Raw genomic sequence first — 24,652 nt, 5'->3', positions numbered from 1 at the left:
CCGACCCCCCGTTGCCATGACAGCCGGGAGCCTTGTTAAAGGCTCCCAGCCGGTCTGCAAATTCTCTCTTTTGCAGGCTGGTGTATACAGCCTGCAAAAGAGATGATGCTTTTTTGCAATGCATTGCAATGCATTAGCATTGTAATGCATTGCATTAGTGATCAGACCCCCTGGGGTTCAACACCCCTAGGGGGTCTAATAAATGCAAAAAAAAAATTAAAAAAAATATAAAAAAATATAAAAAGTATTAAAAGTTCAAATCACCCCCCTTTCCCTAGAACAGATATAAAAGTAGTTAAAAACTGTGAAACATATACATGTTAGGTATCCCCGCGTCCGAAATCGCCCGCTCTACAAATCTATACAAATATTTTTCCTGTTTGGTACACGCCGTAGCAGGAAAAATAGTCAAAAGTGCCAAACCGCCGTTTTTTCACTGTTTTAATTCTGATAAAAATTTGAATAAAAAGTGATCAAAGCAATAGCATTTCCCGAAAATGGTAGAACTAAAAAGTACACCCAGCCCCGCAAAAAAAGACGCCCTATGCATCCCCGTACACCTATGTATAAAAAAGTTACGGCCGTCGGAATATGGCGACTTTTAGAAAAAAAAAATTTTAACACCGTTTTGGAATTTTTTTTAGGGGTCAAAATGTAAATAAAACCATATAAATTTGGTATCCCTGGATCCGTACCGAAACACAGAATATAGGGGACATGTCATTTTGGCTGCACAGTGAACGCCGTAAAACCAAAGCCCGTAAGAAAGTCGCAGAAATGCATTTTTTCTTCAAATCCACCCCATTCTGAATTTTTTTCCTGCTTCCCAGTACATTATATAGAATAATTAATGGTGGCATCATGAAGAAAAAATTGTCCCGCAAAAATTAAGACCTCATATGACTCTGGGAGCGGAGAAATAAAAAAGTTATGGGGTTTAGAAGGAGGGGAGTCAAAAACGAAAAACGAAAATCAAAAAATGCCATCGGCGGGAAGGGGTTAATAACATGAGAAAAGAGTAGTGGTGTTCCACTCAATTCACTTCTTTGGAAATCCCAAATAAGTGAATGTTTCGTTCACATGGGGCACTCAAAAACTCTTGTTCAAACGGTCATTGGAAGTGCCAGAAGCCAGCCCTTCAACCAACACTTATCCATTATATGATTCATTGGACACAAAAGTTTTTGGGCTCGTTCACACGGGGCAAGAGGGGGCAAATTTTGACACCAAATCCACCTCAAAATCCGCCCCCTCACAATAGAGGTCTATGTAAACTGCTAGAGTTCTTTTTTCTGCTAGCGGTTTGTTCCCGCTAGCGGAAAAAAGAAGCGAGCAGCCCTTTCTTCAGGCCTCGCAGCAGCACCCTCCAGTCTTGGCCCATTCATTTGGGCCTAATCCGGAGCGGAAATCCACAACGGGATGCCGGTGAACTGCACTGGCATCCCGTTGTGGAATGTGTTCACGAGGAACCCCGTGTGAACTAGCCCTAAGAAGGCCTCACTTTGTACTAATACCAAACACAAAAACAATTACACCCATTGACTGTCAGTAAGATGTTACCTCTCTTTCCATCTTTTTCCATGGCAGGTTTCTTTCTGCTTTTCTCTTGAAACATATCAATTAGTGAACGGGACCCTCCAGGTAACAGACCAGATCTTGTTGACAAGGAACCATCATTAGATACATGAACTAACTGGTGCATCTGAAGTCCAACCTTTATGAAAACAAGAAGTTGTAATTCATAAATTTTCTGGGATATTGTATGGGCTGCATATAAGACAATATCTGGAATTAGATAATTGGTACCGACAGGAAGTTAACTATTCTTATTGTTTAATTGACCTACCCCTCTCATATCTGCAACATTCAGCTTCATTGACTGAAACATTTTCAAAGTTTCTTTGCAAATCACTTTGGCATTATCTGTGGCTTGGTCCAGAGTCACCGACCTAAGTTTCCAGAAGGTAAAGTGTGATTAGAAGCTGCTTGTAAATTCCCTTATAAAGCAATTAAACTGAACTTTGAGCACAAAGGGTTAAAAATTACCTGATTGCCGATTTTGATAAATAGATACAAACTTTTGGATCAATGAAAGCCTTTTGTGAATTGCACAAAACGGACAATGTACAACTACTTGGAAATGGGAGAACTATCCTAATAATTGTTAAATATTTTGAGGACATCACAACTAATAGTGCCACAAAAAAAAAAAAATTATGAACTCCTTACCAAGACACATAAGACTGACCCCCACAATCACAAGCTTCAACAAGGCCCTGAAGACTCGCCTATTCAGGAAGGCCTACAACCCCCAATAACACTATCAGCACACCACCATCTGTACAGTCTCCCCCCTCACCTTCTGTGTCTATCCCTCATAGACTGTAACCCCTTGTGGGCAGGGCCTTCTACCCCACTGTGCCAGTCAGGCATTGTTAGTACTATATTTGTCTATATATTTTGTGTACCATATGTAAACCGTCAAATGTAAAGCACCCTGGAATTAATGGAGCTATACAAATAATAATTCTTATTATTTTGTAGCTGTAACTGTTCTTTGGGAACTGCTATGTAACTATAGTATACTAAATACAAAGTGGATGGCACACTTATAGACAATTCTGTGTAGTTACTATCCTGACACTACTATTTAGGCTAACCTGTGTAAGACAAAGTGCAGAAGCTGGGCAACTATCTACAACAATTCAGGGGCATCATGAGTATTAATCGGTCTGGTAATTTGTGGAGTCCTTGGACGTCATGAGGATGCTGAAGAGACACTAAACTGTAGTCTGGTGTCTAAAAGGCAGTTAGTCATTGGCCTCCACATAGAACGTTACAAGGACAGACAAATGTTTACTACAATTAGTATATTCACCTCGAAATGTTGTCACATATTCCATGACCACCAAATTTTGCAGGTTCTATGGGGGCCCCGACTTTTCGCACCATAATCTTCAGTGTTAGTTTCTTGCCTTTCATTTTAACGGATTCTAGTCTTCGCTGGATTTCTTCTGACAGGTTCATCAAAAAGGCTTCAGCTTCACTGGTCTGAGCAAAAACAGTATCTTATTTGCTAAAAATATTTAACTTCTATGAGCATATAAACCAATAACATCGCAGCCTGAACGTCATTAGTATTGAATATAATCCGGCCCAATCAAAGAGAATCAACAGAGCTAGTGAGGATTCAACGGTGGGGGAGTCAGTCACACCCGTTGTAAAACACAATACAAATATACAACTTCAATGACAATATCTCTGTAAAGCACTGTGGAATATGATGGCGCTATAGAAGTTAAATGAATACATAAATAAATAAATAAATAAATAAATAAATAAATAAAACGTTTCTACACTGATCATTTCTTTCCATGTCCAGAAACACTTTGGATGTAACAACAGAGTTGATTTGCATCTGAACATTTGAAGAAGCTTATTTATATGCCCAATGATTTCTGAAATATATGCCTTATGCTGATAAACACAAAGTATTGAAAATACTCCATTGAGTAGCCAACATCTATATCTGAGGATGTATGAAGTAAATGAGATCATTGAATAATTGAATAAGTATTGGGCATCTATTCAGGAAAGAAATGCAATCTAAAAAGTTGCCTAAAGAAATTAATCACTACTGACTATTATTACTGATCTGAAGGATATTACACCATGTTCCCAATTGTTATGCAAATTGGATTTTAAGAGTCGAAGATTTCAGAATCTTTTAAAGAAGACCTTTCACCTCCTGGGGCACATGCAGTATAATACAATATATCTCTATCTATCTATCTATCTATCTATCTATCTATCTATCTATCTATCTATCTATCTATCTATCGTGGGGCAAAAAAGTATTTAGTCAGTCACCAATAGTGCAAGTTCCACCACTTAAAAAGATGAGAGGCGTCTGTAATTTACATCATAGGTAGACCTCAACTATGAGAGACAAAATGAGAAAACAAATCCAGAAAATCACATTGTCTGGTTTTGTAAGAATTTATTTGCAAATTATGGTGGAAAATAAGTATTTGGTCAGTAACAAAATTTCATCTCAATACTTTGTTATATATCCTTTGTTGGCAATGACAGAGGTCAAACGTTTTCTGTAAGTCTTCACAAGGTTGGCACACACTGTTGTTGGTATGTTGGCCCATTCCTCCATGCAGATCTCCTCTAGAGCAGTGATGTTTTGGGGCTGTCGCTTGGCAACACAGACTTTCAACTCCCTCCAAAGGTTTTCTATAGGGTTGAGATCTGGAGACTGGCTAGGCCACTCCAGGACCTTGAAATGCTTCTTACAAAGCCACTCCTTCGTTGCCCTGGCGGTGTGCTTTGGATCATTGTCATGTTGAAAGACCCAGCCACGTTTCATCTTCAATGCCCTTGCTGATGGAAGGAGGTTTGCACTCAAAATCACACGATACATGGCCCCATTCATTCTTTCATGTACCCGGATCAGTCGTCCTGGCCCCTTTGCAGAGAAACAGCCCCAAAGCATGATGTTTCCACCCCCATGCTTTACAGTAGGTATGGTGTTTGATGGATGCAACTCAGTATTCTTTTTCCTCCAAACACGAAAAGTTGTGTTTCTACCAAACAGTTCCAGTTTGGTTTCATCAGACCATAGGACATTCTCCCAATACTCTTCTGGATCATCCAAATGCTCTCTAGCAAACTTCAGACGGGCCCGGACATGTACTGGCTTAAGCAGTGGGACACGTCTGGCACTGCAGGATCTGAGTCCCTGGCGGCGTAGTGTGTTACTGATGGTAGGCTTTGTTACATTGGTCCCAGCTCTCTGCAGTTCATTCACTAGGTCCCCCCGCGTGGTTCTGGGATTTTTGCTCACCGTTCTTGTGATCATTTTGACCCCACGGGGTGAGATTTTGTGTGGAGCCCCAGATCGAGGGAGATTATCAGTGGTCTTGTATGTCTTCCATTTTCTAATTATTGCTCCCACAGTTGATTTCTTCAATCCAAGCTGGTTGCCTATTGCAGATTCAGTCTTCCCAGCCTGGTGCAGGGCTACAATTTTGTTTCTGGTGTCCTTTGACAGCTCCTTGGTCTTCACCATAGTGGAGTTTGGAGTCTGTTTGAGGGTGTGCACAGGTGTCTTTTTATACTGATAACAAGGTAATGAGTGGAGGAAAGAGGAGACTCTTAAAGAAGAAGTTACAGGTCTGTGAAAGCCAGAAATCTTGATTGTTTGTAGGTGACCAAATACTTATTTTCCACCATAATTTGCAAATAAATTCTTACAAAATCAGACAATGTGATTTTCTGGATTTGTTTTCTCATTTTGTCTCTCATAGTTGAGGTCTACCTATGATGTAAATTACAGACGCCTCTCATCTTTTTAAGTGGTGGAAATTGCACTACTGGTGACTGACTAAATACTGTGTGTGTGTATATATATATATATATATATATATATATATATATATATATATATATATATATATTACACCGCTAGAAAGCTGAATTCAGCACAGTATCGGCTTTCACGTTCTGTGCCCCGGTGAAGAGCTATCAGTGCCAGTACCGTAGCTCTTCACGGTCAGAAGGGCGTTTCTAACAGTCAGTCAGGAACACTTCCTCACAGCAGTGTGTATAGCGCTGTACTGTGAGAGTGGGGAGGAACGCCTCCCCAGTACTTGTCTATGGATGAGTACTGAGAGGAAAGGTGCGCATGAGTGCCAGATTTCCTAACATTTCCCTGTACATTTTGCCAGAAGACTCAGGAGTGTGAAATTAATCAAAGTCAAAACTGTTCAAAATACCTTTGTAAACCGGATCCCATAGTTGATTTCAGCAGATACAGATTTTCTTTCTCTCTCCTTTCTAACAGGCCGATCATCTAATCCTCGGCAGAATCTATACAACGTCTGGCCGGTTTTTGGACCAAACTCTTTCTGAAGTTTTGACATTGTAAGATTTTGAAGATCTCCACATGTTTTAACATTTAAAGTTGACAATTTATATTCCATAGATCTTCCAACTCCTAGATGCAACACACCAAGAAAAAAATTGTTTCAATGAAAACAAAAAAGATTACATTAGTCAGTGGATATTATACAATTTACAGAGGTATAATATGAATGTAGCATGGAGTTACCTGGTAACGTACTAACTAGTTGGCCTCTAATAAAATCATCAACGTCCTCAGACCTTAAACGATACTGTCCATTTGGTTTTGCTCTTCTGGTTGCCATTCTAGCCAAAAGAATATTGGAGCCTAAGAAGAGAAGGTAAGAAAACAAAAAACAATAGGGCAAATTTCCAATCTAGTGCACAAAAACATACCGCAGGTGAAAAAAAATATTCAACTCAGAATTGTGGCCAGTCACTTGCATAGCTAGTTGGTCAAAAGCACATGTGGGAAGTCTACAAAGCGATCCAGGATAATCACTGTAATGTCCTCTGTAACATGGTGGTGGCAGTTAAATACAGTGGAATCCAAAAGTTTGGACACTCCTGATCAAAATGACTTTTATTGTGAATTGTTAAGCACAGTTAACAATGAAGCTTAAAATTTGTCAAAAGGAAATCTGGATAAAGTGGCAGACCTTTCAAAAAGGAGTTTGTTTTTGAGAGAGAGGATTTAGGCTACAGCTACATAGCTGTCCGCAATAATCTTATAAACCGACACTCTCAGTTAAGAAGTCACATACTGCTAGTTGTAAAAAAAAATTGGACACGGTTTGATGTTTTTGTGTCTAGAAGTTAGGATCGCAATGGAACGCTGTTCAGTAACATAAGTAAAGGAGTTGCAAAGCGACCCAAGGATCTTTGGCCAAAACTGCCATTGCCATGTAGCGCTAGCCTAATTGTATAACTAGTAAGTGTTCAGTCAGTTTTGGGTTTGTAAGAGCTAGTTTACACGGGGCAAGAGGGGGCAGATTTTGACGTGGAATCCGCCCCCTCACAATAGAGGTCTATGTCTAACAGAATTTAGAAGGAAGATTTTTTTTTTTTTTTTTTTTTTTTTTAGCAAGGTCCATTAGTGCTAGTAATGGGTTAATAAGTACACTCATATACCTTTAGCAGTGTTTGGAGTAATTTCTGGGTGTCTCTGGGAGTTGCTGGCATTCACTGCATTTGTTTACATGGTGTTACTTCCAGATGTGCAGCTCCCTGTGTACCTGCCACACTAGTTCCCTGTAACCCAGCAACCCATCTCCACTCTCACTCTGTTTCACCCCCCAATCCCTAGCTAAGCTGTCATGCCCATTACTAGCCTCTCCCCCTGTCTCACTAGCTAAGCAAACCCATCCATTACTAGCTCCTCCCTCATCCCCCTAGCTAAACTATTCCGCCAACTACTAGCAGAGAGGTGAGCTGTTCCCGTACACAGGAAGGCTTCGCGATTTTAATTTTCAGAGTGCTAGGCAGCTGCTTAGAAGAACTCATGGCTGCTATTTTCTGGCACCCGGTTAGAGGAGCCTGGGTATTTATAAAGCTGTAAAATTTGCATCACTTGGCCTTTCCTAAAGAGGATAGTGAACAAGCCATAACCCTAAATAGCTAATTAAGGTCTTAGACCTTGGTCTAAGTGACACAAATCTACAAGAGTTCCCAAACTTTTGCAAGTTACTCCTTTCCCTTTTTCATTCCAAAATCATACTCAAACATAATACACTGATATTGCTTAAAATTATAGGCAAGTGTGTTTAATCTTTAACTTTATGCCTTTTAAAGATCAGTTCACCTTCAGCTTGCTTATCTGTTTACAACAGTCATTTTCACCAGGGGTGCCCAAACGTTTGCATGCCACTGTATGTTTAGGGGAGGTGATAGATTAAGGACAAGGTTGTACGAGGGAATTTTTTTTTGTGCAAAGAGCTGAAACTTTCTATTGCACAATTCTGTGAAGCAGCTTACTGATGAAATTTTATTAAGTCATACTTAGAGTGGCACCATATTCTGATATTCATAACTTTTCTTTTCTCCATCATAAGAGCTTTGTATGGGCATGGGCTTTTTTTGTAGGCACCACTGTCATTATTGGTACCATTTTGGGTTATATGTGACTTTTTGAGATATTTTACCGGAGGCAATATGACCGTTAGGGACACACAAGGAGACCCTTTAAATACCACCATCATTATTGTGGCCGATCGGCCACGTGTCACGGCTAATATCAACTTCTGAGGTCTCCAGTATAGCTCCTGAGCTGGCGCCATCTGCATGATGTACTATTACATCAGCTCATGGAAACAGGTTCCTGCCGCTGACATAATATTATGATGTCATGGAGTAGTTAACCTTTTTAAATTGAACAAAATGTTGACTGTACCAAGTTTGTTCTGCTTGAAACTAGTTTTATCTTAAATAGTAGCAGAGATCATTTTAGGTCTTCTATTTTTTGGGTGCTGCTGGGGAAACTTACTGATGCCTCAGGAATTATAATTTTTTTTTCCCTCTATCATTTATAATAATTCTGTGGCAATATATTATTTATATTATGCTCAGATCTCCAGCGATCTACACAAGTGTACTGCGCATGCACGCTATGCTTGTGTAGCAGACCACCAGAAAATAGCGCCCAGACTTGCGCAGTTGGTTCCTAGCTGAACCCAAAGTGGCATAGCTAATTGCGCATGCGCGAGATTTTACATACATACAGCTCTGCGTCCGATGCCTGCAAAAGGCATAAGTTCTGGTGAAGAGGAGATGGGGAGTGAACATAACCAGCTGGGGGGGTTGGAGAATTATGACGCAGGAGGGGAGCTGCTTGGAGTACAGGGGGAATGCTCCGTGTTCCTATTTAGCATAACAGAAGAAACCAGGGAGAAGCAAAGAATGGAAGGTAGGAGTAGAACAGCCTTTTTAAAGGCTATTTTAACGTGCTATTAGTTAAAAAGGTGTTTTTCTAATGAGACTCCCTTTAAGAGCAAAACTCAAGCTGAGCGGTAGTTTGGACTCAGATATTTGGTTTCTGATCTCTATACTGTCCATTCATAAATTTGTACATTGTAATAAAATAAGAACATGATGGGAATAAAAGGGAAAATGGGAAATCACATTATTTAGAAACAACATGTCTTGTCAAATAGTTAGATTCAACCTAATACAAACCCATTCCAATAGATGCAGTACACGAGGTTTTCTCTTTAATTTCCGATCGAATAGCACTAGAAACTTCATCTGGAGAGAGTTTAGTCTCGACCAGGACTTCTGTAATATCGACCAGGGCTTCATCACAGCTAACAGCTTCAATGTCATGAGTATAACTGATTTAAAAGACACAGAAACGCACACGGTCCAATTACAAACTATATTAGCATGTATGGGAATTTGTTTCTAAAATCTCACAGACCTGATCAGTATGCAGAAACTGCAAGGTGATCTTTAGATTACATTTTCAACCATTATTTAATGTAAATGATGGGAAAAGCTGCCAATATATATCTCATATGTAATGTTGTAATGTATCCAAATGTACAAGCTAGGTAGGTCATCCACAGCCCCCATTGTTTTTTTTTGTTTTTTTAAATGTCTTCTATGCAATGCCTCAGCATAGAAAATCATAGTCTATTACGTTTTTTCATACAAAAGAGAAATATATGTAGACCAGCTGAACAGAGATCAACTCCTGGTTTCTTTCAGGTAAATGGAGCATTATGGATAAGCTTGGAATCAGGGTTGCATGATATGTTGATTCAGATGCCATTTCAATACTCTGGAGGAGTAAAGTGTTCAGTACTGGTAATTTCAATACTAAGCTGCGGTTAGCAGAAGGTTCAACCTCTTTACTCACTACAGACTGAAGTGAGTGGGAGTGTAAAACCTGCTGCTGCTAAGTGCAGCTTACTTTTGAAACTGTATTGAACGGTTTGCTCAACCAGAAAAGATGGCACATCCACTGCCCAGCACCTGCCATGTTCCCGCTTCAGTATCGGAAGCTGCATTCTCAACGCCTTCCTCTTGTCTAAAGGAAACACAGTAGTGTGTATGTGGCCTGTTGCAGGCAGGCTATCCAGAACTGATTCTCATGGGCCTCATTGCAACATGAACTGCAATTGCAGTGTGAGGTTTATTTTTTATAGATTGGAGAAGTCATATTTTGTGAATAAAGCTCATTGTCATACAATCTTAACTTTGGTTTGGTTTCTGTAGATAAGTTTTCTCCCCCAAGATTTAGAAGCCAAGAAGTGTTGGCACAGAAAAGGATTTCAAAAATGCTTGAGAGTGGTGAGACGATCTTCACATTCATTCAGACAGTATCTGTTCCAGGGATATTTGCAGAATACTTTTAGGATAAAATTCACACACAGCTTTTTGATGCACGTTTCTGCAACCAAACGACCTAGCACGGATGAACATTAGGGGTAACCTAACTCACATTAACATAATATTATATTTCTGTAATGGGAACAATGTGGGTCACATATATTTACACATAGTATTATTAATTTACTACCTCTATGTACTTTAAAATAATAGTATTTAACTCCATCATGCACATAACACATTAACCCAATGTTGACTGTTATGACTGCAAGGTACTTGATGGGGTCACTTAACATCATGAGAGGCATTAAAGGGGTTTTCGCAAGTTACAGATAATTGATAACTTGCAGATTAGTTTGGGTCCGACCACTCTGATCAGGAAAATGGGGTAATTTCTCCCCAGTTTTCAATAGAGCAAAGGTCAGGCAGTATGCACACTGCTCCATCCATATAAATGGGAGCAACGGAGATAGCCAAAGTACAGTGCTCCCAGTGAAGTGAATGAAGCAGCATGTGCAATGCCCATCCACCACTGACACTCCATTCAAAAAGTCCCTGAAGTCCAAATTTTGGCATGCCCAAGTTCTTTCACTGAACATATCAACAAAGAATGCTGCCCTAACAACCCGGACTATAATTTAGAAACAGCTGCCAAGATTACATTAAACTATGCTTTTTGCCCAATCAATCATTCTCTAGATTTTTTTTCTCCCTTTATAAAACTTTATTGTTTCTTTACTCACCATTGGTACTTGTTTTTTTAATACTATAATACATTGTATTGTTCATGTATTCACATTTATACGCTGTAAAAGATTACCTTCTGCTTCCTAATAATTCAGATACATCAAAAACACCATAACATTTCTTGAAATTAAACCATGCCTTAATCTAAATCACTATGGCAATTTTAGATCCTTGAAAATTAAAAAAACAACACACACAACAACTTACCTTGCCAATGTTTTATACAAAGTCATGGCAACTTCCTTATATGCCTCAAAGTCATAGGGAATAACTTGAAGATCTGGACACAGTTGCTTAGCTTTACCAAACATCATTCCATTCCTCACACCAGCCTGTCTGGAGGGAAATAAGGAAAGCATATTAGGTTAGCCTCTAAAAAAAAAACAAAAACAAAAAATGTGTGTGATTAAATACACTGGTATATAAATAGAGATCAACAGATTTATGGACTAAATATATATTATGGATTCCTACCTTGCCTCATAACTACAAGATGCAATCTCTGCAAATGACAGCTGTGAGGTATCTAAGTCTTGCCCATTTTTTAGTGCAAGATCTGGTTGGTCCCATATAGAAATATCCACACTGTGTCCATTTCTTTGCGCAGAATTCAGACCATCCAAAACAGACTCATCTGGTTTATTTGGAATAGAAAAGCAGAAAAGTAACTTATCTTGATAAAAAGAATATTTTTATATAGTGGCAATCTCACACTTGTCTCTCAAGAATAACTGCAATGGAAAGTGTACTTTTACCAGATCAGAAATAGGAGATTGAGCAAATGGTTTTACATAGAATTATTTTATGAATTATCTGTTGGCCATATGAAAAGATACCTGATAAACTGTATTTGGGTGTATGTGGATTAACTCCTCCGCAACACCCCCCCCCCCCCCCCCAAAGAAAAAAAAAAAAAAGGGGAGAGAGAGATAGAGATAACTTATTCCCTGATGTAACTTGGTTATTACTAATTGGAGCACAGAAATACAAATGGCAACTGCTTTGTGTCCTAAAACAGGCAAAATTTCTGAATGCATCAAAACTGCTTGCAGCTTATAACAATACAGTTTTGATGTGGTTTTAATTACATCTGGTTGCACCATGCAGTGCACCCTAGCCAATAAGACTACATCTACCCTTGGGAAAAGAAACTATTTCCTTACCAGTTTTGTCTCTCTTGAGCTTATTCTGATAGTATTGTAACTCTAGTTGAGGGTTGGCACCATTACGGGAAGACGTTTTCCCACTACCTCTATTGCTTGTAACAGCCACAGGTTTACCTATAACCAGTAGCGGAAAAAAAACAAAAAAAAAAAAACAAACTTAACAAAAAGCAAGAACATTAAACTTTAAAACACCTTAAAATAAAGTTAGCACAATGTTATATGTGTTGTTAGAAACACTTAAAACAAAACAAAAAAAAACCCACACCCTAAAACTTTGCAACCAAAAAGTCTGGCACACCGAACCTACTTTCTGTTGGGCTCATGAGGTACATACTGGTGGTGGAACTCTTTCTTGTGGTGTTGGCTCTCCACTGTCAAACAAGGGCCCAGACTTTTATGGATAATTTTGTGTCATGACACAATAGAGTAGCTTTTCAGTGTTGGCCTGTCCATGTGAAATAGAAACAAGGAGACACCACTGTATGTATCACAGTTCCCTAGCGTGGGCTCAGGCAGGTCACTAACATCACTAGGTGGTTTTGGCATGAAATCAGACCTACAATTAAAAGGGTTTTTCCAGGCTAAAAAAAAAAAATTATGATAACCTGTCCAAAAGATAGGGCAACTATATTGTCTGACATGTGGCACCCCAGTGATCAGCTGTTCTCAGCAGCTGATACAGATAATAGAGCAGGAAGCGTAGTGCGGTGGAGGAACTGAGTAATTGCAGCTTAAGTCCTATTCAAATGAGCTGATCTACAGTACAGTCTGGTCACTATACAGAGAACAGAATTGTCTGCTTCCTGCTCCAATCTCCATGTAAGAACTGCTGAGAACAGCTTATCAACGGGTGCCATGTGTTGAATCCCCTACAATTTGATATTGATAACCTATACTTAGGATAAATCATCAATATTTTTAGCCCAGACAACACCTTTAGGCTGAGGTCACGCGTTGCAGAAACGCAGATTTGTTTGTTGCAGATTGTGCTGCGGTTTTTTGAGCCAAAGCTTCTGCTCAATCAAATGCAGCAAAATCTGCAACAAAAAAAGCTGTCTTTCCACAACAAGGGGCCTCAGCCTTAAAGGGATTCTACCATTAAACTACCTTTTTTTCTAATGAACACATCAGAATAGCCTTAAGAAAGGCTATTTGTCTCCTACCTTTAGACGTGGTCTCCGCCGCGCCGTTCCGTAGAAATACCGGTTTTAACCGGTATGCAAATGAGCTCTCCACAGCAATGAGGGCGGGCCCCAGCGCTGAAAGGCCGATGAGAGCATCTCCATTGCTGCCCGAGAGCTCTTTCCTGCGCCGCCTCCTTCTTCTGCAGCAACTCCGCCTCTTCTGGCTTCTCTTGCTCTTGTAGTTCTATAGAGGAGCATAGAGCGGCTACCCCAAAATGGCCGCCGGCCGGCTCCTGTATTGAACTGCAAGAGTGGCGGCCATTTTGGGGTAGCCGCTCTTGCAGTTCAATACAGGAGCCACCAGCGGCCATTTTGGGGTAGCCACTCTTGCAGTTCAATGCAGGAGCCGGCCAGCGGCCATTTTGGGGTAGCCGCTCTTGCAGTTCAATACAGGAGCCGGCTGACGGCCATTTTGGGGTAGCCGCTCTATGCTCCTCTATAGAACTACAAGAGCAAGAGAAGCCAGAAGAGGCGGAGTTCCTGCAGAAGAAGGAGGCGGCGCAGGAAAGAGCTCTCGGGCAGCAATGGGGATGCGCTCATCTCATGGCTGCGGAGAGCTCATTTGCATACCAGTTAAAACCGGTATTTCTACGGAACTGCGCGGCGGAGACCACATCTAAAGGTAGGAGACGAATAGCTTTTCTTAAGGCTATTCCGACGTGTTCATTAGAAAAAAAAGGTAGTTTAATGGTAGAATCCCTTTAAATCTGAAAAATATGCTGCACCAAGTGCATCAAGGGTCCTGACCAGCTGCTACACTAATGTTACCCAGTCTGAACAGCAGCTACTCATCTTCAGTCACTTTAATATTTGCTAATGGCTAAAGTGTCACTGCCAGAGTACCTGGTATTCAGCTGTCATGGCCTGGGGATCTGACCAGGTAGCTGGTGGGTGTAGTGAAGCATTAAATTCATCAAATGGAAATCACATGGACAACCTTCTATAGCTGCTCTGTTATGGCTGTGCCCTGAGTAGTAGAAGGGAGCTTAGCAAAGAACTCCTCTGTAATCTAAACAAGGCCATATGGACAAATGGATGGGGGATGTCTGCTATAAAACAAATCCTTTGGGGAAAAAAAAAAAAAAAACAGATTTGCTAAAGACCATGTAGTATTGTACACGGATAGGACAACAGGAGACACAGTAGGATGAAATGGCACATAAGGAAACTTGAAGAATTCATACTTTCCTTCCCTGATTATAAACAGCACAGTCATAACATATGAAGCAATATCATTAGTAATATCTGGTTTGCACATTAGTATTCTGCACACTGACCATATCAGTGAAGCATCTGATCAGCAGGCATAATTTTCTGCAGACCACATCTATCAATCTGCAAATCCTAGTAATGCACCAATCATCAAGCCTACCTGACCACAATATAACACTAGTAAAAGCCACTACAGTAAACCAACATGAAACATAATAATGAATAAAGCAGACAGAGGATTCAGTGACATCTGTCTTGTTACAGTCCTCCTTTTAATCCTTTAAGTGCTGCATCACAAGCTACTGATGTACATGCATATGGGGAAGGTTTCTTTCTCTATCCTTATTTAAACAGAATACCACATTGTCAAATCACAAAATTGTTTGGAGAACTATGTCCCTATGCAAATAAAAAATTGCTTTCTTACAGACCACATATAGACACAAAGACATCTGTGTGTCTGTTTTATCTTCATAGAGGCCGTCTAAAAGTACACTATTTTATATACAGTATACATATTAGACTTCAATAAAGTAGATTTGAATCAAGAAGCACTTTCTATTCGTCAAGGAATGACAACAACCAGTAAGCCACACGTGTGCATACATTACTTCTATAAAATACACCCTCCACATAAAAGAAAGACGGAAGAAAAACTAATTGTAGTTATTTGAAATACATGCCAGAAACTCAGTAATCCAACATACAAAATGATATAGCAACACGTGTTTCCAATGCTCCGATCCTTCTGCTCCCATGTTTATTTCTGGCAGAAGTCCCTGTCGCATGTGATAGCCAATCAGTGGTCTAAGGAAAAGGACACAGGACATTTACAGCGAGCGAGGACTTCTGGCAAAACAAGATAGCGGAGCAGCAGGACCGGACCACACTGGGAGACACAGGAGCAGCAGGGACAGGAGAGTATGTTTTTTTGTTTCCCCCTCCACACCTTCCCTTGCCTCTTTAGGTGCTGGCAGCTGTACAGTTTACTTGTTCTGAAGTTTACTCTACTCTCTTCCTATATATTTTACAGTATTTTAGCTTCGCTCGCAAATTGTAACTAGCAACACTGTTATCAGTTACCTTTTAGTTCTGGTCGGTTTCTTAAACCAACAGATACAAAGAAGCAATCCATATCCACATGTATTATACAGTTCTGGCACTTGGAATGAGTTGAAGCAGACGTGGCTCCTACAAATATAAAAATACATATTCATTATCACTTAAAGGAACAGCATTGTGAACTTGATCACATCAATAATTTCAGATATTTTTCATCCACGCCATGCAGTCTCACACTGCTGTTGGCTAAAACAGTGTCGCCCAACCTCGGGGAACCCCTACAAACTAATTTTTAAAAGACAACAGATTTAACATGTTTTTTACAATTTATATCTGGAACAGGAAAGGTGGAAGCACGTGTTCAAGCACGGTCCGGTCCTGCTGCTTCGCTGTCTTGTTTTTCTGGAAGTCATTGTTACCAGTTTCCTTAGGTGATGTCCACAGGTAGTCCCATGTCCTTCCCTAAGGACATTGAATGGTCTCAGTGGACACGTGCCGTGGGGACTTCCACTGAAGCAAGCATGGGAGCAGCAGGACTGGACCACGCTGGGAGACACCAGGGACAGGTGACCTTTTTTTTTTTTTCTTTCACCTTCCCTGGCGTGAAATAAAATATATATCTCCTGAACAACCACTTTACAGATACACCATCCAGCACATAAAAATTCACCTATTACATCACCAGCCTTCCTTAGTGGCCTCCAAATAATATCATGCTCCATAATGGCCCAATACACAGTATATGCTCTGAGTGGCCCCAAGAATGGTACTGCCCCCACAGTGTAGTGTTTTGGTTTTTAGGCTAGTTGTTTTTTTTGTTTTTTTTTTTTTGGGGGGGGGGGGGCGCAATATGTGTCACCAGGAACGCTTACCTTACCTTGTCTGCAGGAAGTCTGAAGCTTAATGCATTCGGTATGCATTGCATCAGGCATCACAAGCAGATTTTGATTTAGGTCGTAATAGCTCATCCCTAAGTGTTACCCATAATTATTCCACGGGGTCCATGAAGATTTGTTACGATGTGTTTGACAACTAATCCGTTATGGTTGTCATGGCTCTGGTAATGCCATAAGGTGCCTCTCCAAATCACTGCTCTTACTTGGAACTTGTTTATTGTGCTACATAAATACAGTATTGTTGTTTGTAAAGGTTTTCGAAACGTTTTTTTTTCCATTATTTTTATGGCAGGATAGTTGAGAACACCCTTTTTTTAGCACGTCACATATAATAATGGATACCATCATGATGAATGGACATTGTGCTATACAGACATAATTCAGATCCATTGGGAGAGCTTTATGAAGATTGGCATTATGAATACCATAACTGGTAGATTTCTGATGTAAATTATAATAAATCTGGGAAGGGGGGCATGGCCACTGCAGACCCTTACCACACGTACAAGACATAATAAATCTACCTATTAATTTTCCCAGCAGATGTCAGTGTGACTATAAATTTAAAATCATGTTTTTAAAGAGAACCTGTTAGGTGTTTTTTTCCCTTCTCTAAACTGGCCCCAGTTGTCTTGCAGAGTGAAAAAACACATTTTTCATGCTTATTTCATTGAGACACAGCACCATGGGATGTCCTAAAGAAGTCTCAGAGGGAGGGAATTACACGGCCACGCAAACAACCTAGCGCACAGCTGCACGCAGAACCTTGCAACCCAAGCTGGAAATGGCAGAGGCCAAAGAGTGGTAGAACTTGGAGAAAGTGTGGACAGAGGCCCAGGTGGCAGCAACCTGGTGATGAACAGTACAAGAGACTCCTACAGTTCCCGAGGAGGGAGGTATCACATGGAGAAGCGGTGGCCTATCTATGCGGTGAAAGGCCTCCTTATAGCAGACCAAATCCACCTGGAGATGGAAGCCTTGGAAGCAGCCAGTCCCTTGGGAGGGCCATCATGAACAACAAACGTGACATCCGAACGATGGTGAACGGACAGAGAGCAAAACAGACTCGGATCGTCCGCACCACATCCAGGCAAGAAAGAGAGCTTACGCAGGTGCTTGGGCTCTAGGCAGAGAGATGGTAAGATAATATCCACATTCCCCAGCTCCCCCCCAAAGAAGAAGAGGCTGCAGTGCTCACCCAAATGATCTGTAATTAATGTCCAACCTTAAAGGGGTTTCCCACCTCGCCCGCTCACCAACTTTCAGGCTGTAAGCTCTGTTCACTTCCGGGTTTTCTCGGTAAATTGGTGGGCGGGGTTTCACTATTAGGGCTCGTTGCCACGATGTAACGCAGCGCTCATTCTGACACATATACACGTCAGAGTCAGCGCTTCAAAACAGAATCCATCCAATTGACTTCAATGGGCTCCGTTTAACGCGTGTAACACATTGAAATCAATGGGTTAAAAAGCCTCCTAGTGATTTCAATATGTAGCGCGCGTAAGACTGAACCCATTGAAGTCAATGGGATTCTGTTTTGAAATGTAGGCTCTGACGCGTGTTTACGTGTCAGAATGAGCGCTGCGTTACAATCGGTGGAACGAGTCCTTATGCTACACAGGGTGGGAGAGAAAAACAAACTTACATGCTGCATGACCAAAAGTCAGCTTGCAATAAACTGAATTTTGGGTCTGTGTTTACATACAGAGTTAACAGACTTCCTGTCTCAGCCCTTATCAGCAAAGTTCAATTAGCAGACCTGATAACTAGAAGAGTAGGAGATAAACAGCTCAGAAATACAAGCTCGGACTGAGCACTCAGCTCCCCCTCCCCTCCCTGAGAGCAGGGAGCTAAGTCACTTGTCCTGGGCGGGGAGATAAGATCATCCCCAGGTCAGTGGTTATAGAAATGCAGTGTAAACAATGAGGTGAATAATCTCAGATAGCAGCCAAACAAAGCAGTTTTGCTGAAGCAATGTATTTAGGAAAAGTCTTGAATCCACATAAGCTAGCAGTATAGATAGGATTCTTGAGATGGGACAACCCCTTTAAGGATAGGTCATCAATTATTTGTCCTAGAAAAACCCCTTTAGGCTAAGGCCTCATGTAGAAAATTGCAGCTACAAAAAAAAAAAAAAAAAAAAAAAAAAAGTGTATTCCCCCCACACACACTGAGTTTCATTGAGGTTTTGATGCACTTTTCTCCGCTTTTTTCCTCCTTCTATTAAATCTATAGAGAAAATGCTTCCAATTCTGCAGCTACAATTTACATGCTGAGTAGGGTTGAGCAGATCTTGAAATTTCAGGATAGTTTTTAAAATCCGATTTCAGATCATTTTCCATTCGAACCCGATTCCGATCCCAATGCAAGTCAATGGGATTTTTTTTTAATAATCAAAGATCGGATTTTAAAAATGATCCTATTCACTACACAGCATGTAGTCCAAAAATTGTTTCAGCCCCCTGTTGTTCATTTACCTGCACAGATCCGCTGCTGCTACCAGTTCTCGCTCTTCTTCTCTCTTTGACATGTCCCCACCTCCCTAGGCTAGTGTTAGAGATGATGGGAGTAGGCAGGACTTGTTGTGGTTTAGGAGAGTGTGGGCGGGGAGACGTGAGTGCATCACTCACATCTCCCCTCCCAGTTCCCGCCCACACTCTCCTAAGCCACAAGCCCCGCCTTCTCCCAGCATCTCTAACAGAAGAGGAGTGAGAAGAACGGGGTGCAGCAGCACTTCTGTGCAGGTAAGTTGAGCGAAGTTCGTGAGTAGATAGATACCATCTACTCTTCTGCTTCGTCCCTGCTTTACTGTATACTCAGCTCTGCTGCATCTCAGATGCAGCAGAGTTGAGTATACAGTAAAACAGGGACGAAGCAGAAGAGTGGCAGGCTGCGGTAAATCCATAGGAATGAATGGACGCAGCCGGCCGCTTCCATTCATTCCTATGGGTGCGTGCTGTTCGAAATGGAGTTTCTAATAGTACTCGCTCATCTGATACTAAAGCTTTTCCCACAATGATTGGCCAGTAGCCAAGCATTGTGGGAAATAACCTCTGACCTCGATCCCGCTGGAAAAGATCGGGATCAGAATTCCAATCGTGAAATTTACTCGATCGCCGATCGGAATCCGAACATTTCCAATCCCGATCGCTCAACCCTAATGCCGAGTTTTTCACAAATGCACACATTTTTTTAAAAAAGCATCTTTTCTGTAGCTCATTTTTTCCTGCAGTGTGTAGAGGAAATTAAGCAGAATCTCATTCTGACTTAATTTCTCACTCTGAAGGTACTGTAAAACACAGCAGGCAAAAACAATATATGTCTCCTCAATGTGAGGCCTCAGTTTTAAAGAGGACCGTTTATGTCCTCTGACATCAATGGTATTATACTACACTAGAGAGTTGACATTGAACCAAATTCATTGTCAGAAGGGCCTTACAGCTGAGCGCATACTGGCAAAGATTCAGCTTCCTAGCAGTATATAATATTCGTGATGTCAGAGGAGATAAAAGGTCCTCTTTAAGCTCTCTTCGTCACTTAAAGAGGACCTTTCATGTCACTGTCGGCTTTTTCAGTACGTGCCTGGTGCTGGAGATATCAGTAACGTTAATTTCAGCACAGATATCTCCCCACTGCCAGAAGGGTGGGCCTTACAGTCTAACATCATTCTTTGGCTGTGAGGCCCACCCTTCTGGCAGTGGGGAGATATTGGTGCAGATATTAACAGCACCAATATCTCCAACACCGGCAAACATACCAGGAAAGGCAACAGTGCGCTGATTTCACCGCACTGTAGGCTTACTAACGTATATAATACCGAACATTGATGATAAGATGAAAGGTCCTCTCTAATACTACATTAACAATTTTAATTCTAAAGGGGTAGCATAAGAGTAATAGATCATGCTTAAAAGAACTCCTTATATTATGTGACAAAGTATATTACCTGTCTTCATTTTTTTTAACCTCTCCCGACCTGGAAAGCTGCCATTATGTTCACCCTGTAGTTCACGCACAAACTCTGTGAACTCACACTTCCATGTTGATATGTGATGCAGTCTAGATTGGGAATAGTAGTCTGAAATAAAGTTTGAGTCTGCTGTTTTGGGAGGTTGTGGAGAGGCTGCCTTGGCAGGCAAATGTATGGTAGTGCTTTTTGTGCTTAAAGGCCCCTGGAGCAAATGGTGAGCACCATTAAGTTTCATTTTATTGTGCAAATATGAGGATGAGGCTGAGCTGGATTCGGTCCTGTGAGGATCCACTGAAATATCTAGGTGTCCATTGTTTGGTTGTAATTGCTCTAAAGTGCAGTCTGTGGAGCCTACATTAGGCTTTTCCTGCTGATTCAATGAATGAAGTCTACTTGCAAAAGAGTTACTTGAATGCACACAGCTATCCAGCGGCTTTAAGGCACCATTAGGGCTACAGTGGTGTCCGTTGATCACAACAGTGCTGTCTATGCAGTTCTGATCTTTATCATGATAAGAAAACTCTTCTAAATTATCTATGTCAAAATCTTTCTCCTCTTCAGACTTTTCAAAATCTTCTTCCCAACCATTCGTTCCATTTGCTTGAATGGGGCTGGTCGTGGAATGGCTTCTGAAGAGAAATTTAATAAAAAGAAAGAGAAATATAAGTACATTTTAATGCACTTAGAAGGGATTGTTGGTTGTCTAGGTTAATAATAATAATATATAATAATACATTTTATTTATATAGAGCCAACATATTCCGCAGCACTGTACAATTTGCAAGGTTCAGATACAGACAGATACATAACAAAGAACTTCACTTCACACAATGGGACTGAGGGCCCTGCTCAAGAGAGCTTACAATCTATGAGGTAGAGGGGTGACACAAGAGGTAGCAGGGGCGACATTGCTTATACAGTATTCAGACAATTCTGTAATAGAGGTTACTGTCATTACACAAATAATACTGTATGAGCAGTCACTAGTGGTGACCTTTAACATGTGGATGGAGCTTGAACAGATAAGTTAGGCTGAAAAGACACCATATCAAGTGGGGTAGTGTGGGAGCGGGGACAGAGGGTTAAAATTTAGGGATTCTAATTGTAGTACGGAAGGGTTCACATTAGGAATTGTGATAGGCCTGTCTGAAGAGATGTGTCTTTAGTTTGCGCTTAAAGCTGTAGAAATTGGGAGTTAATCTGATTGTCCAGGGTAGAGCATTCCAGAGAAGTGGTGCAGCTCGGGAAAAGTCTTGTATACGAGCGTGGTTAATTGTGGTTAGTGGTTAGGTTAACCCTATAGAGACACAGCTCAAAAGTGACTTGAGGACCAGGCCTCTTTTTTCAAAACTGACATGTGTCACTTTAAATGGCAATAACTTTGAGACGCTTTAACTTACACAAGTGATTCTGAGATTGTTTTTTCGTAACACATTGTAGTTCATGTCAGTAGTAAATTTTTGTCAATATGTTTTGTCTTTCATTATGAAAAAATAGGAAATTTGGTGAAAATTTTGAAAAAAATGCAGTTTTCAAACTTTGAAATTGCAAGCCTTTCAAATAGAAATCCATACTACCCAAATTTTTTCATAAATATAATTAACCATGTCTCTGATTTATGTAGCAATCAAATTTTAATCACCCTTTCATTTTTTTCAGATATTATAAGGCTTACAAGTCAAGCAGTAATTTTCCAAATTTTCAAGAAAATTTCCAAAACACATTTTTCAAGGGACCAGTTCAGTTCTGAAGGGTACTTGAAAGGCCTCTCTAATAAAACCCCCCGAAAATCACTCCATTCTAAAAACTGCACTCTTGAAAGAATCCAAAACAGCAGTTAGAAAGTTTCTTAACCCTTTCAGCATTTCACAACAATTACAACAAAATGGAGGTCAAATTTACATTTTTCAATTTCTGTCACTAATATATTCATTTAGCTCTAGAATTCACACATTTACTAAGGGTTAAAGGAGAAACTGCACCCCACATTTTGTTACACAATTTCTCCCGAACACGATAATACCCCATATGTGCTGGTACCCTAATGTACGGGCACACGATCGCTCTCAGAACGGATGGAGCGCTAATTGGATTTTGTAGGCCAGATTTTGCTACAATACTTTTCAGGCGCCATGTCCCGTTTGCAAAGCCCCCAAGGTGCCAAAACAGTGGAAACCCCCAAAATGTCACCCCATTTTGGAAACTAGACCCCTCAAGGAATTTATCAAGGGGTATAGTGAGCCCTTGGACCCTACAGGTGTTTCACAGATTTTTTTACCATTGAGATGTGAAAATGAAAAATTACTTTTTTTTATAATAAAATGTCACTGTAGCCCCAAAATTTTCATCTTCACAAGGGGTTAAAGGAAAAATTGCACCCCACATTTTGTTACAAAATTTCTCCCGAACACGACAATACCCAATATGTGCTGGTACCCTAATGTACGGGCACACGGTCGCTCTCAGAGCGGATGGAGCGCTAATTGGATTTCGTAGGCCAGATTTTGCTAGAATACTTTTCAGGCACCATGTCCCGTTTGCAGAGCTCCCAAGGTGCCAAAACAGTGGAAACCCCCAAATGTGACCCCATTTTGGAAACTATACCCCTCAAAGAATTTACTAAGGGGTATAGTGTGCACTTTGACCCTAAAGGAGTGTAACAGAATTGGCCCAACAAAAGGAAAAGTGACATTTTTTGCTATAAAATGTTGCTTTAACCCCAAATTTTGCATTTCCACAAGGGGTTAAAAGAGAAAATGCACCCCAAAAATTGTCAAGCATTTTCTCCCAACTACAGAAATGCCCCTTATGTGGATGTAAAGTGATGTATGGGCACACTGTAAGGTCCAGAGCTGAAGGATCGCTATTGGGATTTTAGAGGGCAAATTTAGCTGAAATCTGTTTCAGGCACCATGTTGCATTTGGAGAGCCCCTGAAGTGCTAGAACAGTGGAAACCCCCCTCCCCAAATGACCCCATTTTGAAAACTAGACCCCTCAAGGAATTTATCAAGGGGTTTAGTGAGCACTTGGACCCTACAGGTGTTTCACAGATTTTTTTTTACCATTGAGATGTGAAAATGAAAAATTACTTTTTTCCAATAAATCGTCCATTTAGCGCCATATTTTTAATTTTTACAAGTAGTTAGAGAATTAAAAGCCCCCCAGTTTGTCACACAATGTCTCCTGAACACGGCAATACCCCATATGTGGCCATAATCTGCTGTATGGGTACATGGCGGGGCTCAGAATGGAAAGAGGGCTATTTGGCTTTTGAGGGCAGTTTTCTGGTGCCATGTCGCATTTGCAGAGCCCCTAAAGTACCAATACAATGGAAACCCCTCAAAAGTGACCCCATTTTAGAAACTACACCTGTCAAGGAATGAATAAAGGGGTATTATCATTTTGAGCCTAAAAATGCTTCCCAAAAATTAATGTACAAAATGAAAATTTTAATTTTTAAAGAAATCTGCCATTTCGGTGCCCAATACGTTGCACCCACTTCGTGTTGTCAGAGACCTGCACTCCTAAAACTATTAAGTGGGCGATCCCGAGGGGCAAAAAATTATATATGTAGGTATAAACTGCTGCTTGGGCACATAGCAGGGCTCAGAAGGGAAGGAGCACTGCGCTTTTTAGCTTTTGGGGTACAGATTTAGAGGGACTTTCTGGGTGCCATGATGTTTTTGCAGAGCCCTGGAGGTGCCAGTGAACTGGAATTCCCCAAGAAGTGACCCCATTCTGTAAGGGCAATTTTAGGGTCTCTGCAAAAGTGTCATGGCATCCAAAAAAAAACAAACAAACCGTCTAAGTCTGTGCTACAAAAACCCAATAACCCTTCTTCCCTTCTGTGTCTGGCTGTGCCCTAATATCAATTTATACCCACATATGACATTACGTGCATTATCCGGGGTACACCAGTATCATACATGTGTCATATATGTGGCATAAAATGCAGTTTGGGCACACAGCAGGGCGCAGAAGGGAAGGAGCGCGATGCGGCTTTTGGAGCGCAGATTCAGATGTTTGGTATCTGGACGCCATGTCATGTTTGTAGAGCCTGTAGGGTACCAGAAAAGTGGATTCCCCAAAGGTGTGACCCCAGTTTGAAAACTGCACCCCTCAAAGAATTTATCAGGGGGTGTAGTGAGTATTAGTATCCCAGACGTGACTGCACAGCG

At 40.8% G+C, this 24,652-nt stretch overlaps 1 protein-coding gene across 1 annotated transcript in view; it reads right to left on the bottom strand.

The window, feature by feature from the left end:
• The window catches only part of REV1 (REV1 DNA directed polymerase), a 55,228-nt gene that overhangs the window by 12,927 nt on the left and 17,649 nt on the right, over nucleotides 1-24,652 (bottom strand). The window contains exons 6-16 of the mRNA XM_075265165.1: nucleotides 20,450-21,102; nucleotides 15,629-15,736; nucleotides 12,147-12,263; nucleotides 11,458-11,617; nucleotides 11,191-11,319; nucleotides 9,082-9,236; nucleotides 6,119-6,238; nucleotides 5,784-6,004; nucleotides 2,879-3,051; nucleotides 1,847-1,949; nucleotides 1,561-1,714 (exon numbers count right to left, since the gene is read on the bottom strand). Of these exons, the coding sequence (XP_075121266.1) occupies nucleotides 1,561-1,714; nucleotides 1,847-1,949; nucleotides 2,879-3,051; nucleotides 5,784-6,004; nucleotides 6,119-6,238; nucleotides 9,082-9,236; nucleotides 11,191-11,319; nucleotides 11,458-11,617; nucleotides 12,147-12,263; nucleotides 15,629-15,736; nucleotides 20,450-21,102 (2,093 nt within the window). The remainder of the gene's footprint in view (nucleotides 1-1,560; nucleotides 1,715-1,846; nucleotides 1,950-2,878; nucleotides 3,052-5,783; nucleotides 6,005-6,118; nucleotides 6,239-9,081; nucleotides 9,237-11,190; nucleotides 11,320-11,457; nucleotides 11,618-12,146; nucleotides 12,264-15,628; nucleotides 15,737-20,449; nucleotides 21,103-24,652) is intronic.

The sequence above is a fragment of the Leptodactylus fuscus genome, chromosome 2, assembly GCF_031893055.1.
Source record: "Leptodactylus fuscus isolate aLepFus1 chromosome 2, aLepFus1.hap2, whole genome shotgun sequence".
Classification (NCBI taxonomy): Eukaryota; Metazoa; Chordata; class Amphibia; order Anura; family Leptodactylidae; genus Leptodactylus; species Leptodactylus fuscus.
Note: the sequence above shows the minus strand (reverse complement) of the source record. Positions and strands in the feature narration are given on the sequence as shown.